Source organism: Balaenoptera musculus, chromosome 15 (genome assembly GCF_009873245.2).
Source record: "Balaenoptera musculus isolate JJ_BM4_2016_0621 chromosome 15, mBalMus1.pri.v3, whole genome shotgun sequence".
Taxonomy (NCBI): domain Eukaryota; kingdom Metazoa; phylum Chordata; class Mammalia; order Artiodactyla; family Balaenopteridae; genus Balaenoptera; species Balaenoptera musculus.
In genome coordinates this window covers 78,147,319-78,167,466 of record NC_045799.1, presented here as the reverse complement: position 1 = coordinate 78,167,466, position 20,148 = coordinate 78,147,319, and the positions used below count along the sequence as shown (strand labels likewise).

The window sequence follows — 20,148 nt, the reverse complement described above, 5'->3', positions numbered from 1 at the left end:
GCAAACATCCTGGCTCCCACCCAAAGTGGCTGACCATCACACTTGTTGTCAGTTCCCCAGATATTTTTGTTTTTGGCCACTCCACGCGGCCTGCGGGATCTTAGCTCCCCGATCGTAGTTTCCCTGACCAGGGATCGAACCTGTGCCCCCTGCAGTGGAAGCTCAGAGTCCTAATCACTGGATGGCCAGGGAAGTCCCCGTTTCCCCGAATATTTGTTGAGTGTCCCTGAAAACCCAAGCAGGTGCTCAAGGCAGTGAAAATATGGTAAACCTGACAGCCTCTGGTCTCCCGGAGCCACATTCCAGGTGGGGAAATCTGGCAGGAAGCACGTGAACAGGTCACTTTGGATGTTATGAAGGAAATAAACGAAGAGAGGGGGGCAAGGGGTGGGGGCTGCCGCCTGGCTGCGGGGTCAGGGGAGGCGCAGAGGACCCGGTGGTTGGGCTGAGGCCTGATGGGGCAAAGGGGGCAGCGGGAGGAGCCGGGGACCGGGCAGAGCCTTCCGCGCGGGAGGAGCCGCGAGTCCGAGGCCCCAGAAGGGAGCACACGGTGTGTTTTGGGGACAGAAAGAGGGCAGTGCTGGAGCCCAGCACAGAGCGGGGAGGGCAGACAGGCCCAGGTCACACGGACCTGCAGCGTGGGGAGGTGGCATTCTGCCTGCGGTGGGAACCCCCTGGAAGCTTCTTAGCGGGAGAGCCACGTGAGACTGATGTGGCAGCTGTTTGCAGGGGGACCGTGGGGGCAGGAGGAGGGCAGGGAGGTTAGTGAGGAGCCACTGTCCCCACGTGGGTGAGCGAGGATGGTGGCCTGGACGGGGAGGCGGCGAGAAGAGGGCAGACCTGGGTGCATCCTGGAGCCGAGCTCGCAGGACTCTCCCTGGATTGTTTCAGGGACGTGGGAGAAGAGAGCCGGGGGTGAGGCCTCAGTGTCAGCCTGCATCTGAGCTGATGGCAGGAGAGGAGCGGATCTGAGCGAGAAACGCGGGCCGTGTTCTGTTTGGGTTGCTTGTTAGACGTTGAACAGGAGACGGGGAGGTGGTAGCATCTCAGGAGCCGGGGGAGGGGAGAGAGAAACGGAGAGTCACCAGTATACAGGTGACACGGAAGCCGCGAGATTGCCTCGCAGCGAGGGAGGGAGTTGGACGGGGATGAGAAGAGGGCCCAGGACCCTCCAGCGGTCAGCGGTCAGTGCCAGGAGGGGCGTGGCCGGGAGGTGGGGGGGAAGCCAGGTGTGTGGCCCTGGGCAGCCCTGGGAGAAGGGTTTGGGGAGGGATACTCCCAGCTCCCTGCTGCCTCTCGGCCCTCGTAGGCCTCACCCCCCCAGGAACCCGGGGGTGGGTGGAAGTCCCTTGTCACTGAGGGCTTCCTGGCCACTTGTGCCCCAGGTCAGGCGCCAGCCACCCATCACCCAGGATGTCACTTCTGATATCCTCTCTCAGGTGACGCAGAGCAGCCCTTAGCTGCCTCCAGCCTCGCCCGGCCCCTTGTCCTCGCTTGCTGGTGTGTGGCGTGTGTGACCACTCAGGCAGTGGCCTCTCTTCTTGCCATCCACTCCCTCTGGGGACTTTCTCCTGTTCGTTTTTTGGGCACTTGCCTCCTGTTTAACTAGCATACTTCGCGCTCTGTTCTGTGTCGTTTGTTGGTTTCATTGGGTGGTTTTCTTCTCCCTCGTTTTCAGATTAGAAGTAGCCGCATCTTACAAATGAGAAAACGGGGGATTTAGGTGGTTGGTCCAATGTGGTCCTGGCAGCCCCAGGCCTGGGTCTCACCGTGTGCGTGGTTCACGGCTCGTGGCTCCCAGCCCAGCGCTCTGGCCCCCCTGTTCCACCCGCAGCAGCTCCAGCCACGGGGACCTGCCCCTCTCTCTGAGGCCCGGGAGGGTCTTCTCCTGCCCTCCTACCCAAACGCACCCACCTGCCTAGGGCTCGGCCTCCTTGGGCTCCGGCTCCAGACAGAGCATCCTGGGAGCCCAGATGGACCGGAGTCAGGGGATGGCCCACAGCCCAGCCCCCTCCTCCTCCCTCCCTGAGTCCCTGGCTCCTTCCTAAATGGATTAGGACCTTTGCCGGAAGGAGCCAGCAGCCGTCTGGGGCGACCAGAGGCCAGGGCTGGAGCGCTGTCTGGTGCCTCCTGCTTTGCCCTGATTCGATTTGGGCTCCAGCAGCTGGGAGGCTGGCAGCCTGAGGCCTTTCTGGAAGTGGCTCAAGGGACTGGGGTGCAGGGGGTGGCTGAGGGGAGGGGGCAAGACTTCACGCGCCCCAGGCAGGCAAACCTCTCAGCTGGCCATGCAACAGACCTGCGATTGGGCTTCGTGCCACAGAAGGCCCCTGGCTGATGCTTGGTCCATTAGCAGGTCCCATCCGGGGCCTGTCATACCCTCAGCATCCCTTAATAACGTGGGTTTCAAGCTTTTATTAAAAATAAGGCAACCGGGACTTCCCTGGTGGTCCAGTGGTTAGGGCTCCACGCTTCCACTGCAGGGGGCACAGGTTCGGATCCCTGGTTGGGGAACTAAGATCCCACATGCAGGCGGCACGGCCAAAAATAAATAAATAAATAAGGCAACCTAGGAGAAGAAATACATTTTATAAACATTTAGAAGTGAACCCATACACATTTTGGCCAACTGCTGACCTGGCCAGTTGTTTCTTTTGTTTGTTTTGTTTTAATTAATTTATTTTATTTTATTTATTTTTGGCTGCGTTGGGTCTTCGTTGCTGTGCGCTGGCTTTTCTCTAGTTGCGGCGAGCGGGGGCTACTCTTCGTTATGGTGCACAGGCTTCTCATTGCGGTGGCTTCTCTTATTGCGGAGCCTGGGCTCTAGGCGCGCAGGCTTCAGTAGTTGCAGCACACGGACTCAGTAGTTGTGGCGCACGGGCTTAGTTGATCCACAGCATGGAGGATCTTCACAGACCAGGGCTCGAACTCATGTCCCCTGCATTGGCAGGCAGATTCTTAACCACTGCGCCACCAGGGAAGTCCCTGGCCTGTTATTAAAATCAGTATTTATCTACAGCCAAGTAGCCAACTTGGGCCAGCACGGAGTCCAGAGCCAAGCTCTGGTGCATCCCTAATTCCTTTGAATGTTTCCATCTCTGTCATTGGATGCGTCTCACCTTGTTATGTGTGACGTGCTCTGATTGTTGTTCCGTGTCATCGACGTTACAACCCACTAAAAGGCTACAGTCTGTGGTTTGGACTACACTGAGCTGGACACTGGGGGTGCAGCAGTGATTGGCAGACTGGTCCCTGCCCTCGTAGAGCTTACAGTCCAGCGGGCAGCTGTGGTGGCAGAAGACACGATGGACTTGGCACTGTATTAGGTGCCAGGCCCAGCCGTCACCTGCCCAGGACCTCCGACCCCCAACCCCAGTTGCATGCACAGACTCCTTTACCCCCCAAGAAGCAGGGAGGGCAGGACTCACAGGCTCCCTCTGATGCCTGCAGCTCTGTTCCCTGCTCCCGCCCCTGAACTGGCCACCTGGGGCCCTTGCACGGAGCACTAGAGGGTCTGAGCCCGGGGAGGGAAACTGAGTGTTCCTGCCTCTGCCCTCTACCCTCTCCTTTGCTTGGATTGGCGAGCTGCCCCATAGGAAGATGCTGGCACTGGGGCATCCTGTGGGTGGGCCCCCTGGACCTGATTCCTGGGGTCAGGAAAGGGAGGGGCAGGATGGATCGGGGACCGAGGGAGGCTGACCTTTGTATCTAGTGGGGTCCAGGCCCGGCTGGGTAATACAGTGCCAGCAGACTTGTTCCCTGCCTGGTGTAGTCCCGATGTGACGCCCTGATCTGAGGGTGCCTCAGCAAGGGGGGTGATACAGCTCTGTCCTCCGGGAACCTCATGACGAGGGGCAACGTCCTGTGTTGGGGAAACCTCATCTGAGATGAAGGGGCCTCTGACCCGTGGTGTCTCTCTGCACCTCTGAGATTCAGTCCTGGAAGCCAGGAAGTAGACCAAAGCTCCACGGCCTTGGGGTGGTGGCCTTCCCCCGAGGAGCATGTGACTTAATACACAGCTGTGATGGGGGGTGCTCAGGGACAGGTGGGAGGCCAGGGACACCTGCCCAGCCTGGGCAGGAAGGGGCAGGAGGTGGGGCAATCCGGGGCACCTTCCCAGCAGAGGTGACAGTTAAAAGCTAAGGGGGCAGTCCGTAGATGCCGAAGGGGCCAGGGAGGGCACTCAGGGAGAACAGAACTGGTGACAGCTGAGGAGCCGTGAAGGATGTCCTTTTGTTTGGAGGATGGTGACACTTAGAGTGCCTAGAGCATGGGGTATAAGGAGGAGTTGAGGCGAGGGACAAGAGTCTGGAACCTTGAATACCAAGCTGAGGAGTCAAGAGCTAATGTGGGCAGTAGGGAGCTATGGAGGCTGTGTGAGCAAGGGAGGGCCATGGCCAGAGGGATGTGCGTGGGGAGAGTTGGATTCAGGGCCTGCCAGACAGACTGCTTGTGGGTTTGGCTCTGGGGGTGCAGACTTGGGGAGACACGCCCTGGGGCACCCCGCTCCGTTATCCTGCTGTCTGTTCCCACACCGTGTACAGGCCGTGTGCAGGCTGCTGTGTGTCCAGGCCTGTCAAAGCTCAAACCCCATCATGCGTATAAGACCCTTAGGTGAAGAGAAGGCCAGCTCTTGATTTGTCCCACCTGGGAGGCGGAGGTGGCCTTGGGGATCCCGGGGGCCTGGCGGGTTAGCGGTGTGCCACCACGTGTGCCACGCCCTATGGCCCACGGCCACCTCCGCCTCCTCCTTTCCTCCATCCAGGCGACCATGGCCTTGCTGGGAAAGCGCTGCGACGTCCCCACAAACGGCTGTGGGCCTGACCGCTGGAACTCCGCCATCGCCCGCAAAGACGAGATCATCACCAGCCTCGTGTCTGCCTTAGATTCCATGGTGAGTGCCCCTGCCCGCCCCTGGAGGAGTGGGGCAGCCAGCCTTTGTAACCTCTGCCGCTCACAGGAGCCCTCGCCGACCTGGGCCTCAGTGTCCCCATCTGCCACAAGGCCTCTCTGCCGACGCCGGGGGTGGGAGGCTTAAGTGAGGTCAAGTGTGTGGAACTCCAGCCCCCGCCCCCTCGCCCCCTCACCCCGTCTTCGTTTCGTCACCTCTTACAGTTGAGGTCCCACCCCTGGGATGGTCACAAGTCTCCCTCCCAGCAGGTCACGTGGAGGGTAATGTGTCACAGTGATTCATTAGAAAGCTGTCACCCCCGTTGTTAAAGCCAGGGCTGTAACTGCATCACTCCTCTGACACCCTTGCCTCCATACCTAAACCTATAGCAGTTTATCCCAAATGAGAAAATAGTAGGGAATTCCCTGGCGGTCCAGCGGTTAGGACTCAGAGCTTTCACTGCCAAGGGCCCGGGTTTGATCCCCAGTAGGGGAACTAAGATCCCACAAGCCGCACGGCTCAGCCAAAAAAAAAAAAGAGAGAGAGAGAAAATAATAATGTCATTTTCCTGTAGACTTTTCCTGGGGCAAGGTCTGTGATAGAGGGTAGGCAGGTGTCTTTAAAAAAAAAAAAAAAAATCTGTCTGGCATCAGTTAGCTGCACCCCCTGCATTTTGGTTCAGTGAAGTTGAACTTCAGAGAGGGCAGTACTTTGCCTGATGTCACACAGCATAATCAGTTTTTAAAGTGGGCTCCCAGGGGCAAAGTCTACAGTTTCCCAAGGACAAAGGGCCTCCCTTCAGGCTATTCCAGCTGCAGGCAGCTCAAGGGCTGCTTAGGTGGTATTTGGGGCAGAGGTGGTAGACACCCCCGGGAAGGCCAGCTGGGTTTGACCCCTCCCCTGTACAGAGTGGCCTTCATGAGGAGGGGGGCCCCAGGAGCTCAGCCCTGTGCCGGTAGCAGTGTTAGCTTGGTGTGGTGGTGGAGGTACAGTTGATACAGGCAGCGATGGCCAATGCCACAGCCACTAGCCCCATGGGACAATTGATATTTAAATTGTAATTTGTGAAAATTAAACAGTTCAGTTACTCCATCACACTAGCTTCATTTCAAGAGCTCAGTGGCCACACGTGGCTAGTGGCTATGGTATCAGACAGTGTAGAAATAGAACATTTTCATCATTGCAGAAATTCCAGGGTCCATTGCTGGTCTAGAGGGTGTTTCAGAGGCTCCTTGGAGGAGCCAGTGACCCTGTAGCTGTCCTGGTGGCATGAACAAGACAGGCTCCCCCCACCCTGCGACAAGGCCTTTACAGGTTTCCTAAGGGACCTCGTGGGTGACAGCGGCACTTACTTGGCAGTGACTTAACACCGGCACCCAGCGGGCCTGGGGCCGGGTCCTCAGGCGGTCTGCAGGAGGATTGGGGCCAAAGTGCTGTCCGTTCATCACCTCCCCCCGCCCAGTCTCAGACCCTTTTCCAGGCATTTCCTCCCGACCCCCATTCTCTGTGCCTTTGGGTGAGGCTACTCCCTGCTGTGGCCTCAACTTCTTCAGCTGAGAAGTGGCCATGCAGCGCAGGGAAGGCTGTCCTCCAGCTCTGCTGGCCACTCTTTGGAAACAGCTGAATCTGTTTGTCTTCTTTGTTATACAGTGTTGCCACAGGGCAAGGGAGCAGTGGGGTTTGGTTTTAATCTTAGAGAGCAGGAAATGAACACCATCCCCCCCCCCACCCGCCAGGAGCTCCCAGGGGACAGTCCTGCTGGCCCTGAGATGTCCCCAGCTTCCTCACCGGAGCGACTCCAAGCCGGAGCTGGCACTAAAGGCATGATCACGGCCCAGAGAGGTTGTATAACCTGTCCTAGATCACACAGCAGTGGAACTGCGATTAGAAGCCAGACCTCCCGACTGTCCACAGAGCGCTAACTCAGATAAAAACCAGCATTTATCAGGCACCGACCGTATGCCACGAGATTTGCGGGCAGGGTTTTCCCAGTGAAGTAGGCCTGAGATGCTGGTGGTCTTGGTCGCAGGGCCCCCTGTGTTAGGGCTTCCTGTGCAGTAGGCCTGCCAATCTCAACTCTGGGGCTGCAAAAAGAACCTCTTTGCCTCATGCCCACACGGGATGCCCCGGTTTAGAGATTTTTTCCCACCAACCACGCCCCATTGAATCCCCACAACAAGCCCATTGCAACTCTGGGAGCTGGGCTGCTTGCCCGCATTCTGCAGATTTGGAAATTGGGGCCCAGAGAAGGGCATGACTTGCAGGAAGAGGCTGATGCAGGATTGAAGCGTGGATCTGTCTGAGCCTTGGTTCTCCTGGGACCCATCCCACCTCCTCATCCAGGACTTGGAGAGCGCCCAGGATAGGATCATCCCTGAGGCTGGGGCCAGGCCTGAGGCAGGAAGCCCACCCCAGAGCAAGGAGGGCCTGGGAGGAGGAAGGGGCACAGGCCACGTGTGCCTTTGTCCTCCTCCAGCCCCTGTAACCTTGTCTTCTTCCCCTGACCTTGGCCAAGCTCTGTGGGTGTCGTTGGTTCATTCCCACTGCAGTCTAAGACCCAGAACGTTGGGAGGGTGACCTCTCCCTGGAGCTGCTGGTGGGATCTCGGGCAGCTGGGAGCTCACCTCCCACCCCCCAAAGCTGGCACTGGGGGTGTCCGGAGTGGGGGGGTCCTTCCCCCGGCTCACATCCCTGCTCCCCCTGCAGTGCTCAGCGCTCTCCAAGCTGAACGCAGAAGTGGCCTGTGTCGCTGTGCATGATGAGAGCGCCTTCGTGCTCGGCACCGAGAAGGGCAGGATGTTCCTGAACGCACGCAAGGAGCTGCAGTCAGACTTCCTCAGGTTCTGCCGTGAGTACCCGGGGCTCCGGAGGGCCAGTCCCCACCGTCCCTGAGGGGAGGAGCTCTGGCGCTTTGCTGGGTCCCTGGAGCAACACCGGGTGGCCCTGTGTGGGAGGAGGCACTGGGCAGGAGGGGCTGGTGCAAGCTTCCCAGTGTGGCGTCATCAGGGGCGGCCACAGTTTTTGTTGGAGTCACACAGCAGCCCCTCGGCCGATAGAGACTCCGGGCAGGCCAGACCCAGCTGCCTCCGTGTGCTCATGGACAGAAGGGGACACTGAGGCCCAGTGCTGTGGCCCAGTTCCTGCGCGTCCCTGATGCAGGGACCGAGTGCACGTCCTCAGCTAATACTTACTGAGCGCCTGTTGTGTGCGACACCCTTTAAGCACTAACTCACTTACCCTGACGTCAGAGGCTGGCACTGACCCTGTTACAGTAGCAGAATCTTGGAGCCGCCTCCTGGTGGCCCGTGGGGATGAAGTGACTGAGGACTTGTCCAGCACGTAGGAAATGCTCTAGAAACGGGAGCAGTTAGGGATGATGTGATAAATGGAGCCGCAGGCTGGGCCACGTGCTGGTGCTGTTTACTGTTCCCAGCAGGCTCGGGAAACAGTCATCACCGGTCGGTCTACAAACGAGAAAATGAGATGCAGTGAGTGTAACCAGGGGACACACAGCTGACGAGTGATGGAGGTGGAGTTTGCTCTTTCGGCTGCACCCTTTCAAAACAGGGGGGATGCAGGGACTTCCCTGGAGGTCCGGTGATTAAGACTCCGCGCTTCCAATGCAGGGGATGCGGGTTCAAGCCCTGGTTAGGGAACTAAGATCCCACATGCCACGTGGCGCAGCCAAAAAAAAAACAAAACGAGGGATGTAGCATGGGCACCCCCGGGACCCCTGCCAAGGGGTCCTGGTCGCTCCTGGAAGAAACCAGCACCAGCACTCAGAGCTGTGAGCCGGGAGCCCCGAGGCAGAGGGGTCGTTCTGAAGCCCCCAACTCTTCAATGCTACCTAGGCCTTCAGGGCCCCTCATAAGCAGCCCCGGCCTCTGCATTCTCTCCTCCCAGCATCCCTGGTGCTCACCAGGCTGCACTGTGCTAAAGTGCACGTCCCCCGGCTCTGTGTATCCCTGCTCACCACTGCCTTTTGTCCCTGCTGTTCCCCACCTGGAAGGCCCTCACTCCTCCCCTCTGCCTGGCAGATGCCTCCCCAGCCTCCAGACTGACATCCCTCCCGCTCCTGGCCCCATCGGTGCCCCTCCGCCCCAGCGCCCATGCTTGACTGCCCCCCACCCCTTGCAGCTTCCTGTGCCCTGAACTTCCATCCACGCCTATGCCCCAGCTTGGCGGTGAGCTCCCGAGGCAGGTCGCTTTCCCTTTCATGGTGGTTGAAGTCCTATGGGGTTAGAGCCTGGGCGGGCATTCTAGCCTAGATGTTGGGACTCAGAGATCTTGGGGTTAAGAGCAGGCCCTAGAGTCAGACCCCTGGGGCCACATCCTGGCTCTGCCAGCTGCTGCCTGCTGGGCCTCAGCCTCCTCATCTGTGAGAGGGGAGGACAGTGCTACCCTCTCCTGGGTCGGTCTGAGGATTAAACGAATTCATACATGGCGAGCCCTTAGAACAATGCCTGGCACTTAGTTCACACTCACTACACGCCAGCTGTTGTTTTCCTCACCGTTATTACCATTTTCATTACCCGACCCCTGCCTGGGCCTCGACCCTGGGATCAGCCATTTCTGGGAAGGCTGTCCCCCCGCCCCCATGCTGGGAAGGCTGTCCCCCCGCCCCCATTTCTGGGAAGGCTGTCCCCCCGCCCCCATTTCTGGGAAGGCTGTCCCCCCGCCCCCATTTCTGGGAAGGCTGTCCCCCCGCCCCCATGCTGGGAAGGCTGTCCCCCCGCCCCCATGCTGGGAAGGCTGTCCCCCCGCCCCCATGCTGGGGCATATCGTTACTGGGGTCCAGCCGCTTCCCCAGCCAGCCCCCTCTCCCACCCGGCCCTCAAAACCTGTACCCTCTCCAAGGTTGGGCAAGGGGCTGGACCGGTGTAGGGTGGGCAGTGGCAGGGTCCTGTGGCCCTAGATGGCCAGGCTGGGAGCCAGACTGGGGCCTGGGGAAGGTGCACCTGGCTTCCCAGAGCCAGGCAGAGCTGCTATTTATAGCACCGGGAACTTGGCTGGTTTATTTCAAGCTTCTCAGGTCCTGGAGGAGAGCACACTCCAAGCTGGGAGGGGCGCCCCCAAGCCCTCTTCTCATCCCCTTTCCAGTGCAGTGCCTAGCATCTTCCCAACCCAGGGATCTACTGACACTCCCAGGCCCCCACCCTGGCCCAGCCTGGCATGAACCTGCCTCTTCCCAGTCCCTCAGCCTCCTGGTGGGGTCCCCATCGTCTCCCCATTTGGCAGAGCAGAAAACAAGGGCCTCAACTGGTTAATTCAGAAATAGGTGATGGGGGACTTCCCTGGTGGTCCAGTGGGTAAGACTCCATGCTCCCAGTGCAGGGGGCCCGGGTTCGATCCCTTGTTGGGGAACTAGATCCCGCATGCATGCCGCAACTAAGAAGTCTGCATGCCACAACTAAGAGTCCACATGCCGCACCTAAAGATCCTGCGTGCTGCAACTAAGACCCGGCACAGCCAAAGTAAATAAATAATAAATAAATAAATATTAAAAAAGAAAAGAAAAAAGAAATAGGTGATGGAACAGGCATTCGTTGAACCCCAGTTCTGAGCCAGCCCAGCTGGTCTCTCATGAGAGCTCATAGACTGAGGCCCAGAGAGGGAAGGGACTTGCGTAAGGTCACACAGCGAGTTGGAGGTGACCAGGGACGAATGCCCTCTGCTGGGCACTGGGAACCCTGAGGTAAGCAGCCCTGGCCTTAGGCAGGGCAGTTGGGGCAGGGCTTACTCGCCCCTTTATTCTTCCTTCATTCATCCACTTGCACTCCGTGTTGGGTGCCCAGCTACAGGGCTTAGCACAGGGCAGGGACGTCCCAGCTCACTGGGCTGGTGGTGTGATGAGTACTCACCATGGCCCCGCATGCTCTGTGTCCCACAGGAGGGCCCCCGTGGAAGGAACCGGAGGCAGAGCACCCCAAGAAGGTGCCTCGGGGTGAGGGTGGCAGCCGGAACATCCCACGGTCTGCCCTGGAACATGGCTCCGACGTGTACCTTCTGCGGAAGATGGTAGAGGAGGTGTTTGATGTTCTTTATAGTAAGATCCTTCCTCATTCCATTTGGGGCCCCCAGGCGGGTGGGAGCCCCCGGCCCTGCCCAGAGGAGGAGGCCCCCTCCTGCCCCACTACAGGCCCTGGGCGGAACCTCAAGGCGTGGGTTCCTTCTCTCCCCACCCCCAGCCCTCCCTCATTCTGCATCCCCAGGCATAGATCTTCTGTCCCAGCCCCGTTTCCTGAACCACCATCCCTACCACCCCTGCCCTGGCGCTGCTCACTGCTCCCTCGCGCCTGGAAGAGGCCCCAGGCTTGCCCTGGTCTCCTCGCCACCAGCCCAGCTCCCTGCTGCCCCCACCTGCCCTGTGACCAAGGGCATCTTCCTGAAGCACAAGTCTGACCACAAAGCTCTTCCCTCCACTGCCTTCTCGGGCTCCCTATCCCCCTGGGCGTGGCATCAGACCCTACCACGGCCCGTCCCCAGCCCCCTCCAGCCATGCTGACCCACCTCCTATCCTCCCGCTCATTCTGGCTTCATTTCACACCTGCTGTGACCTTTGGGCCGACCTTCCCCTCCTCTGTCTGGTGGATGCCACGTTGCTCTCTAAGGCTCAGCTCCAGGAAGCCCCCAGCTCTGCGCTGGGTTAAGGCCTCCTCTGGGCACCCACTGTGCCCTGTGCCCTCACTCGCCCAGTTGCTCTCCAGGATCAGGGACTGTATCTGCCCTTTCTCCTGTTCCTAGCCTGCACTTCAGAGCCCAGCAACAGCGGGCGCTCAGAGGGTGTTTGTTGAATGACTGAGTGAAGGCTAACTGCCCAGCCAAGCACTTCCTTTGGGGTGGAGGAGGGGAGGGGACAGGCAGGCCTGGTCTCCCTTGGGAAGTGTCAGGTTGCAGAGTCTCTGGCCCAGTGGTGACCTTCACACTCCCTGGGTGACCTCATGCGGGTCCCTTCCGTCCCTAAGGGTCCCACCCCATGATTTTTAATTTGCTTTATTCCTTTCCCCACCGCAGCCTTTGGTTCTGTGGAGCAAAGGTCGGGGTGGGGTGGGGGGACTCCTGCCGTTGTCTAGATGTCAGGAGGAGGCCAAGAGGGGCAGGGGGCCCGGAGGCCCTGGTGGGCATGCTGGCCCCGGGGACGGGAGGACTTGTCACGCATGGTTGGCTGTGCCACTGCAGACGCTTTTGCCAGATGCAAGGTTCACGCCCCGAGCCCCCTTGCACCCCTGCTCACTCTGCCCCGACCCCCCTTGCCTGCCTCGGGCAGAATCAGAGGTGACTATGAGGGGAGGGGCTTCCTTCTGGCTCCAGGTGGGAGGCAGCAGATGTCTGTGAGCCCAGACTCTCGGCCCTCCCTCCCCTCCCCGCTTCCCACGTGCTCACCAGCTTTTCATCCTGTCTCTTCTCTCTCTTCCGCTTCCTCTCCATTCCTCTCTCCCTTACCTGCCCTCCTCTCTCTCATTTTCCTTTTCCCGTCCTTCCTGTGGCTTTTTTCTTGCAGCTTCTCTCTCTCACCCCTCTCTGCTCACCTCCTGCTCGCAGCCCTGGGGCCTGCTTTCCCCTCCACCCAGATGCCCGGAGAAGAGAGTGGCGGGGGCAGCAGGGAACCCCCTCGGCGGGGCAGCCCCGGCCCTCAGGTGCAGGCCGCAGGCCCCTGTCCGCAGGCCCTGCCGCCCCCCTCACCGCCGGCAGGGGCTTATTCTGTGGGAGGTTTGCAGTGCAGGGGCCTCTGGGGTCCTGTTTCCTGGGGGTCCGGCACCACGGGGAGTCACTCAGCACGGCCCCAGCTCCGGGGCGCGCCCGGCCCTCACCGCAGCCCGGCTGCCGCCTCATACCAGGCCCCCTCCTCGACCCCCTCCCACAGGCGAGGCCCTGGGCCGGGCCAGCGTGGTGCCGCTGCCCTACGAGAGGCTGCTCCGGGAGCCGGGGCTGCTGGCTGTGCAGGGGCTGCCCGAGGGCCTGGCCTTCCGGAGGCCGGCCGAGTACGACCCCAAGGCCCTCATGGCCATCCTGGAGCACAGCCACCGGATCCGCTTCAAGCTCAAGAGGTGAGTGAGGCAGCCCGCCTGGGAGCGGCCCGGGGCCTGGTGGCTGGACCCCGGGGGCCAGGCCGGGCCGGGCGGTGACCTGCTCCCGTGCGGGCTCAGCCGCTCGTGGCCGCTTGTCCTGCCCGAGGGGAGGGGACTTCAGACTCCCACAGGGGACCCTGGTTGTAAGAGCTCCCAGGCCGATGGCAGAGGTGACGCAGGAACTCAGTCACAGAGCATGCTCTGAGCCAGGTGTGGACGTCTTCCCGGGGGGCTTCTGTGTTGCAGAGAGGCTTGGTTGGGGAAGAAATAGCACCAGCAGCACTCCAGGTATCAGGAACAGCCCGTGCAAAAGCGTGGAGGCGGGAAGTCGCATCGTGGGTGCCTGCTTGGGTTGTCAGCCGAGGGCTCCATTAGGGACTGACGGGCCATGAGGTCATGGAGGCTGGGCCGGGGAGGGTACCGATCGCTGGGGCAGCCGGGAAGCAGCCTGAGGGCTGAACGTGGTCCATCAGGGCTTGGGCACCACGGCCAGTGCACGAGCCCAGGGAGGAGGGATGCCTTAGGAGGTGCGAGACGATCAGCTGCAGCTGAAAGGACGCGATTGGTGGAGAGGGGGCACAGAGGCCAGGGGGCAGGGCCCAGGTCCTCGGGTGGCCCAGCCGTGTGGCCCTGGGCACGTCACACCCCCACCCGGGCCTGCACCCCGACCTGTAAAATGAGGACTGGTCCTGCACACTTCACGGGCTGTCGTGTTCTGCAGAGGGAGGGCTCGGGGAAGACATGCCCCTGGCGGGACAGGTGGGTGAAGCTGTCACGTGTCCTTTCCTTCACCCAGGCCGCTCGAGGATGGCGGGCGGGAGTCGAAGGCCCTGGTGGAGCTGAACGGCATCTCCCTGATAGCCAAGGGGTCTCGGGACTGTGGCCTGCACGGCCAGGCCCCCAAGGGGCCGCCCCAGGACCTGCCCCCAACCGCCACCTCCTCGTCCGTGGCCAGCTTCCTGTACAGCACCGCCCTTGCCAACCACACCGTGCGGGAGCTCAAGCAGGAGGCACCCGCCTGCCCACTTGCCTCCAGTGACCTGGGCCTCGGCCGGCCCGGGCCTGAGCCCAAGGCCCCCGCTGCCCAAGACTTCCCAGACTGCTGTGGTAAGCTGCTGCTGGGACTCCCGAGCCTGGGGCGGGTGGGACAGAGGTCACTCATGCAGGGGCAGCTTCCCAGGGCAGGTCGGGGTGCTCAGGGCTGCAGGGGGCACGTCGGAGCGAGGAGCTGGGGCGGGACAGAAGGCGTGGTAGCTCGGACTCAGTCAGACCCCGGGCCTCTGCCCAGTCATCTGTGAACAGTATCCTTGGCCTGGGACCAAGAGATGCCCGAAAGGACTCCCAGGGGAGTCTATGGAGGGAGAGAGTAGACATGCTAATCAGGTACGTGCATTTAATGAGCACCTACTACCTCCACCCAGCGTGGATTAGGGGTACTGGAAACACAAGAAAAGGAACAGCTGGGCACGAGAAAGACCTGTGTCCATATTTTGGCCCCTCTACTTAATGACTCTGTGTCCCAGGGCAAATCTCTACCTCTTTGAGCCTCAGTTTCCTCATCTGTAAAATGGAGATGCCAATAGTACCTGTCTCGCTGGGCTGTTATCATGATGAAATGACAGGGCACGTTAGAAACGCACATTCTCAGGCCCAGCCACAGCCCTGCTGAATCTGGCACTTTGGGGGCGGGGCGAGCCCCAGCTGCCTGCAAACTGATGAGACCACCAAGTGTTTCCGACGGGCGCTCAAGTTTGAGAACCTCTGTATTAAAGCGCCGAGTCCAGTGCTTGGCACAGAGTAGGTGCTTATAAGTTATACTTAACTGTTATTGTTATTATGAGGAGAAAAAAGGACACCCCTCCCCTCCACAGCCATGAGGGCTGAGCAGGAGGATGGGACTTATATGCCTGAAACAAGTGTCCCCATCTGTAAAATGTGACCTGGGACGTCCTGCCCTCCCCGATCTGCCATTCGGAGAGCACACTCTGCTAAAGAATGTCTCAGGCCTCTGGTCAGGGAACTTGCCTTGAGTTCATGATCACAGGGCTCTGTCCTGAGTTCTCCCTGGTGGGGGAGACTGTTACCCCAGAGCCCCAGCCCACGCACTCAGGCCAGATCTGGGGAACCCCTCTTGGGGCCCACCTGGAACCTGTACCTTTCCGCTCCCTTGTCCAGGACAGAAGCCCACTGGGCCTGGCGGTCCTCTCATTCAGAACGTCCATGCCTCTAAGCGCATCCTCTTCTCCATCGTCCATGACAAGTCAGGTAGGACAGTGCCGGTGGCAGCACCCTGACCAGAGTGGGGATCCAGGACTGGGGTAGTGCTTATTACTGAAATGGATGTGTGTCCACTGGGTCTTTGTGAGAGAAAGGAGGAACAGCACCGCACAAGGGACTTGTGAGTGAAACCAGAGTAAAGCCAATATATACTAGTTACATATTGCTGCATGCCAAATTGCCCCCAAACGTAGCTTAAAATGACAAGCATTTATACCATTTATACCTTATGGTTTCTGTGGGTCAGAATTCAGGAGCAGCTTAGCTGGGTGGTCCTGGCTCAGAATCTCTCAGGATCTCAGCTGGGGCCGTGATCATCTGAAGGCTCGACTGGGGCTGGAGGATCCACTTCCAGCTCACCCATGTGGTTGTTGGCAGGACACCTATTCCTTACTACCTGGGTCTCTTCGGGGCTGCTTGAGTGTCCTGACAACGTGGCGACTGGTTTCCTGGAGCTAGTGATCTGAGAGAGAGCAAGGAGGGAACCACGTCTTTTATGACCCAGCCTCAGAAATCACTGTCACTTCTGCCATATCCTACCCATTAGAAGTCAGGAACTTGGTCCAGTTCATACTCAAGGGAGAGAGAGGAATTAAACTCCACCTCATGAAGGAACAAGGGTCAAAAAAATATGTAGACAGGTTTTAAGAGTACCACACAGTACAGAGAACCAGAAGGTTTGGGATTCATTTGTACCAAAAAGGGATGTAGTGAGACTTTCCAGCAACTTTGCCTTGTGGAGGTCTCAGCCTCACCTTCAGTGAAAGGTTCTTTAAGAAACCTAGTTTCCTGGGATCAGAATGGAGACCACCACTGCCACAAACAAGCTGCATCCCGGGCAGGGAGGGGACCTGGATGTCCAGGCAGAACAGCATTGTGGGAGGCCGTGGTGGGCAAGGGATACAAGCAGAGATAGAATCTCACCAGGTACTAGCTGGGTGATCTCAGGCAAGTTACTCAGCCTCTCTGAGCCTCAGTTTTCCCATCTGCAAAATGGGAATAATATCTATTTCTGCACGTTGTCCTGAAGGATTAACTAGGATATTATACATATTGAGTACTTAGCACAGATGAGCACTTAATAAATTAAAGATGTTCCTTGTATAATTTTAATGAACCAAATGATCGCTCTAGTTATTAATATGAAATTGAAGCAGAGGCTTTGGTTTTATGGGAGAGGTCAGCAGGGCTGAGGGTTCGAGGGACTCCAACAGGGCCAAAGCTGGGTGAGACCCCGGGTGCACAAGGCATGAGGGTTAGGATTTCAAGGTCAAGACTCAGGAGGGGCCCAGGATGGACTGCCTGAGCCCGCACAGTATCTGCTGCCGTGGGGGTGGACAGAGAGGCAAGAGGCAGCCAAGCCATGGGGTCCCTGCTCCGACGGGCCCTCACTTGTACCTCCTGTGTTTTGATAGAGAAGTGGGACGCCTTCATAAAAGAAACCGAGGACATCAACACGCTCCGGGAGTGTGTGCAGATCCTGTTTAACAGCAGATATGGTGAGTGGGCGGCACGGCCCGTGGTGTGGCCCCAGCAGCGCACTGAGCATCTCATTATGTGGCAATCACTCGTGTTCCCCAACATGACAGTGGGAGCCATATGCTGGCACCACGCGCCGTCAACGCAAGTGTCACCTCCTGTCTGGGTAGGGGGTGGTTGTGTCAATATTTCCCTGCCAGATTCTCCAGGGGACGGGACTGATGGCAAAGCCCCAGACCTTGGCTCACCTGTGGGAGGCGGGCCGCTTGGGGGAGCAGTGGCGACCATCCGGGAAAACGGCTGTTGGCCTCTTGTGCCTGCAAGTCCCCCACGCACCACCCTGTCTCCTGCCTCCTCACCTTTGCCCGTGCCGTGCCCCCTGCCCGGCGTGCCCTTTGCACGTATTGCGGGCAGACTCCTACCTGTTCTTCAAGACTCAGCCCTTAAAGCTCTGATGGTTTCCTCTCTGTTCCATGTCGCACGCTTGATGCGCCTTGTCTGTATCTGTCCCCGTGAAGGCCAGGACAGCACTGGCCCTTCTGTGCCCCCAGCACTCAGGACAGAGCCGAGCTCAGAGCACGTGTCGGCTCACCGCACTCTGGGCAGCAGACACAGGTGGTAACCGGGGCAGGGGTGCCCTCCGTGTGGTAGAGCTTCAGCCAAGTGCAAAGTGTGGCCACTCGTTGGCTAGACGGCAGGGGCTGGACCAGACGGGCCTGTAAGCCCTTCCCACTCTGGGTCCTGGGACCCCCGAGTGCCCTCCCACACCTGGTCTCCTTTGTCCCCTCAGCAGTCCCCGCTCACTCTCACTTATTCGCTCAGCCTCTGTTGCGCTCCATCTATAAGCCCCGCTCAACGGTCAAACGCAGCGTGGCTCTGGCCAGGGTGGGTGGTTCTCAGTCACTGCGGAGATGATGCAGGTACCCACAGACCACTCAGCACGCAGGCGTGATGTCATTGAACCCCACTTGAATCGCGCAACCCCTCTCTGGGGAAGTCCCTCTGCACGATGGGACCAAGGGAGGGGGATGGGGGAAGGGGCACCACCCAGAGCTGCAGGGACAGAGAGGAGGGTCCCGGGCCGCCTACATGTGCGGGTCAGGGGAGAGCACTGCCCTGGGAGTCCACGGACGCTTGCCGGATGCCCTGGAGATGGCCAGTCTCCCTCCCTAACCTTGGCCTTCTCACCATGACCAGACCAGACCTGCCGGGGTACGGCTTCACTGCCCCCCCTGCCCTCCCTTCCCTCCTGCTTGGCTACAAAAAACCCTCTTTCTCTACTCACAACACTTCTGACAGCAGAAGTGTGGGTTTTCCACGCCACGCAACCCTCCAGTTCTCTGTGGACACCACCTAGGGGCCCTACAACTCGATTCAATTCTGACCGTAACTCCCCGGAGTTACGCAGACCCCTCCCCAGGTTAAGGGCTCAGTCCCCCAAGACAGCACCCCACTTCAGATGCCAGTCACAAGTAGTGGGTCCCCAGGGTACCCACACTTCCATCCAATTTGGCTGCGCACCCGTGGTTCCCAGGACCCCCCTCTGCGGTTCGGCAGTTTTCCATAATGGCTCACAGAACTGAGGGAGGAAACACTTTGCTTCTGTTGACCCGTTTACTACAAAGGATACAGATGAACAGCCAGATGAAGAGGTACATGGTGAAAGGTCCGGAAGGGTCTTGAGCACAGGAGCTTCTGTCCCCATGGAGTCTAGGGTGCACCAGCCTCCTGGCACATGGAAGCTCTCTGAACCCCTTCGGTTAGAGTTTTTACAGAGGTTGCATTAAGTAGGTGTGATTGATTTAACCATTGGCCGTTGGTGATGAGCTCAGCCTCCAGCCCCTGTCCCCTCCCAGGAGTGGGGGATGTTTCCAACCCTCTAATCGCGTTTTTTTTTTTTTTTAATTAATTTATTTATTTTTGGCTGCGTTGGGTCTTCGTTTTTTAATTTTATTTTTAATTTATTTATTTTTGGCTGCCTTGGGTCTTCATTGTTGCACACGGGCTTTCTCTAGTTGCGGCGAGCGGGGGCTACTCTTCCTTGTAGTGTGCGGGCTTCTCACTGTGGTGGCTTCTCTTGTTGTGGAGCAGGGGCCCTAGGCACGCGGGCTCAGTAGTTGTGGCGCACGGGCTTAGTTGCTCCGCGGCATGTGGGATCTTCCCGGACCAGGGCTCGAACCCGTGTCCCCTGCATTGGCAGGCGGATTCTTAACCACTGAGCCACCAGGGAAGTCCCTCTAATTGCGTTTTGAGCCCCCTACCTTGTGCCAGGCACTCAGACCAACTCTGGTCTCAAGGTGCTTCAGCAAGTGGCTGAAGGTGGGTCTGCAGTACACGCAGTGGTGTATGGTAGTACATTCTAGTACGTAGTAACGTGGAGGGATGGGGGCCCTCAGAAAGGGAGGACGGCTCAGAGGAAGGTGAGGTCTCTCGATAGGCTTGGGGAGTCAGGGGAGGCTTCATGGAGGAGGTGTTCTTTGATCCACCCTGGGGCCGGGGAGGCTTGGTCACGTGGGCTTGGTGGGCTGGGCCATCCTGGTTGGGGTGGGGCTGAGCGAGGCCCCGTACTGCAGGGGGCTGTCTGTACCCAAGTCTCTCCCCTCCCTCCCTAGCCAGGTGTGAGCAGGACGGGGAGTAGGGAGAGGGGCGCTGGGGAGGGCTGGCTCTGTCCACACTGGGTGGGTTCTGCCCCACCCCTGCGGGCATGACAGCTGCCAGTCTTCCAGCCTGTTGTGCGTGCTGGATGTTTCCAGAATGTTGAGCCTTTCCTAGAGGTCAGCACTTGGGCCCACCACCATGGCCAAATCCAAGGAGGAGTGTTGCGCTTGGAGTGGTTGAGGCCTTGCCCCTCCTCAGGCCAGAGCTCCCTCTGAGCTGTCCCTTCAGCTGCCCTGGGGAGAAGCTGCCACCCGCCCCCTCCCCCCATGAGTACTGGGGGATCCTGTGGCAGGGGTGGGGGCGTTTGGCAGCCTGAACCATCCTGCAGACCCAGGACGAGCAGGTCCTGCTCCTGGTTCCGCCCTTTCAGCTACCAACTCCGGGCCAAGTGGGCCAGCGACGTTGCTGGGGGTGCAGAGGGGGGGAAAAAACCAGAAGAGAAATGGGGGGAACCCCAGCCTTGAGGAAGCCGCAGTGTCTCTCTGTCACCCGGGGAGAGGTTGAGATTACACCAGGGTCTAAGGATTGTGCGTGGTGGGCTCTATCCTCCTCTTCCCAGTGGGCAGCAGCTGGAGGCTGGGCGGGCTGGAGCTTCTGTGCCCTGGGCTGAAAAGACAGGCCTAGCAAGTCAGATGGACCCGAGGGGAGGTGGATTCACGTAGACTCGAAGAACCCAAGAACCCATCGCTCAAGTGCTGGGGCTGGGGGGTGGCTGGTGATGCTGGGGGTCGGGGGAAGAGGTGGTTTGACAGCTGCTGAGATGGTGAGGGTTTAATT

The 20,148-nt window shown here is 59.3% G+C and overlaps 1 protein-coding gene across 5 annotated transcripts in view; it reads left to right on the top strand.

Moving 5' to 3' along the window:
• GTF2IRD1 (GTF2I repeat domain containing 1) overlaps positions 1-20,148 on the top strand; it is a 113,109-nt gene that overhangs the window by 30,516 nt on the left and 62,445 nt on the right. For 2 of the 5 annotated variants that reach the window (XM_036827443.1, XM_036827444.1), the window contains exons 1-7: positions 4,769-4,891; positions 7,595-7,736; positions 10,779-10,934; positions 12,753-12,936; positions 13,754-14,064; positions 15,133-15,222; positions 16,650-16,733. In XM_036827443.1, coding sequence (XP_036683338.1) covers positions 4,769-4,891; positions 7,595-7,736; positions 10,779-10,934; positions 12,753-12,936; positions 13,754-14,064; positions 15,133-15,222; positions 16,650-16,733 — 1,090 coding nt within the window. Of the gene's footprint in view, positions 1-4,762; positions 4,892-7,594; positions 7,737-10,778; positions 10,935-12,752; positions 12,937-13,753; positions 14,065-15,132; positions 15,223-16,649; positions 16,734-20,148 lie in introns of those variants that run through there. The other 3 variants (XM_036827442.1, XM_036827446.1, XM_036827445.1) reach the window with 3 other exon arrangements.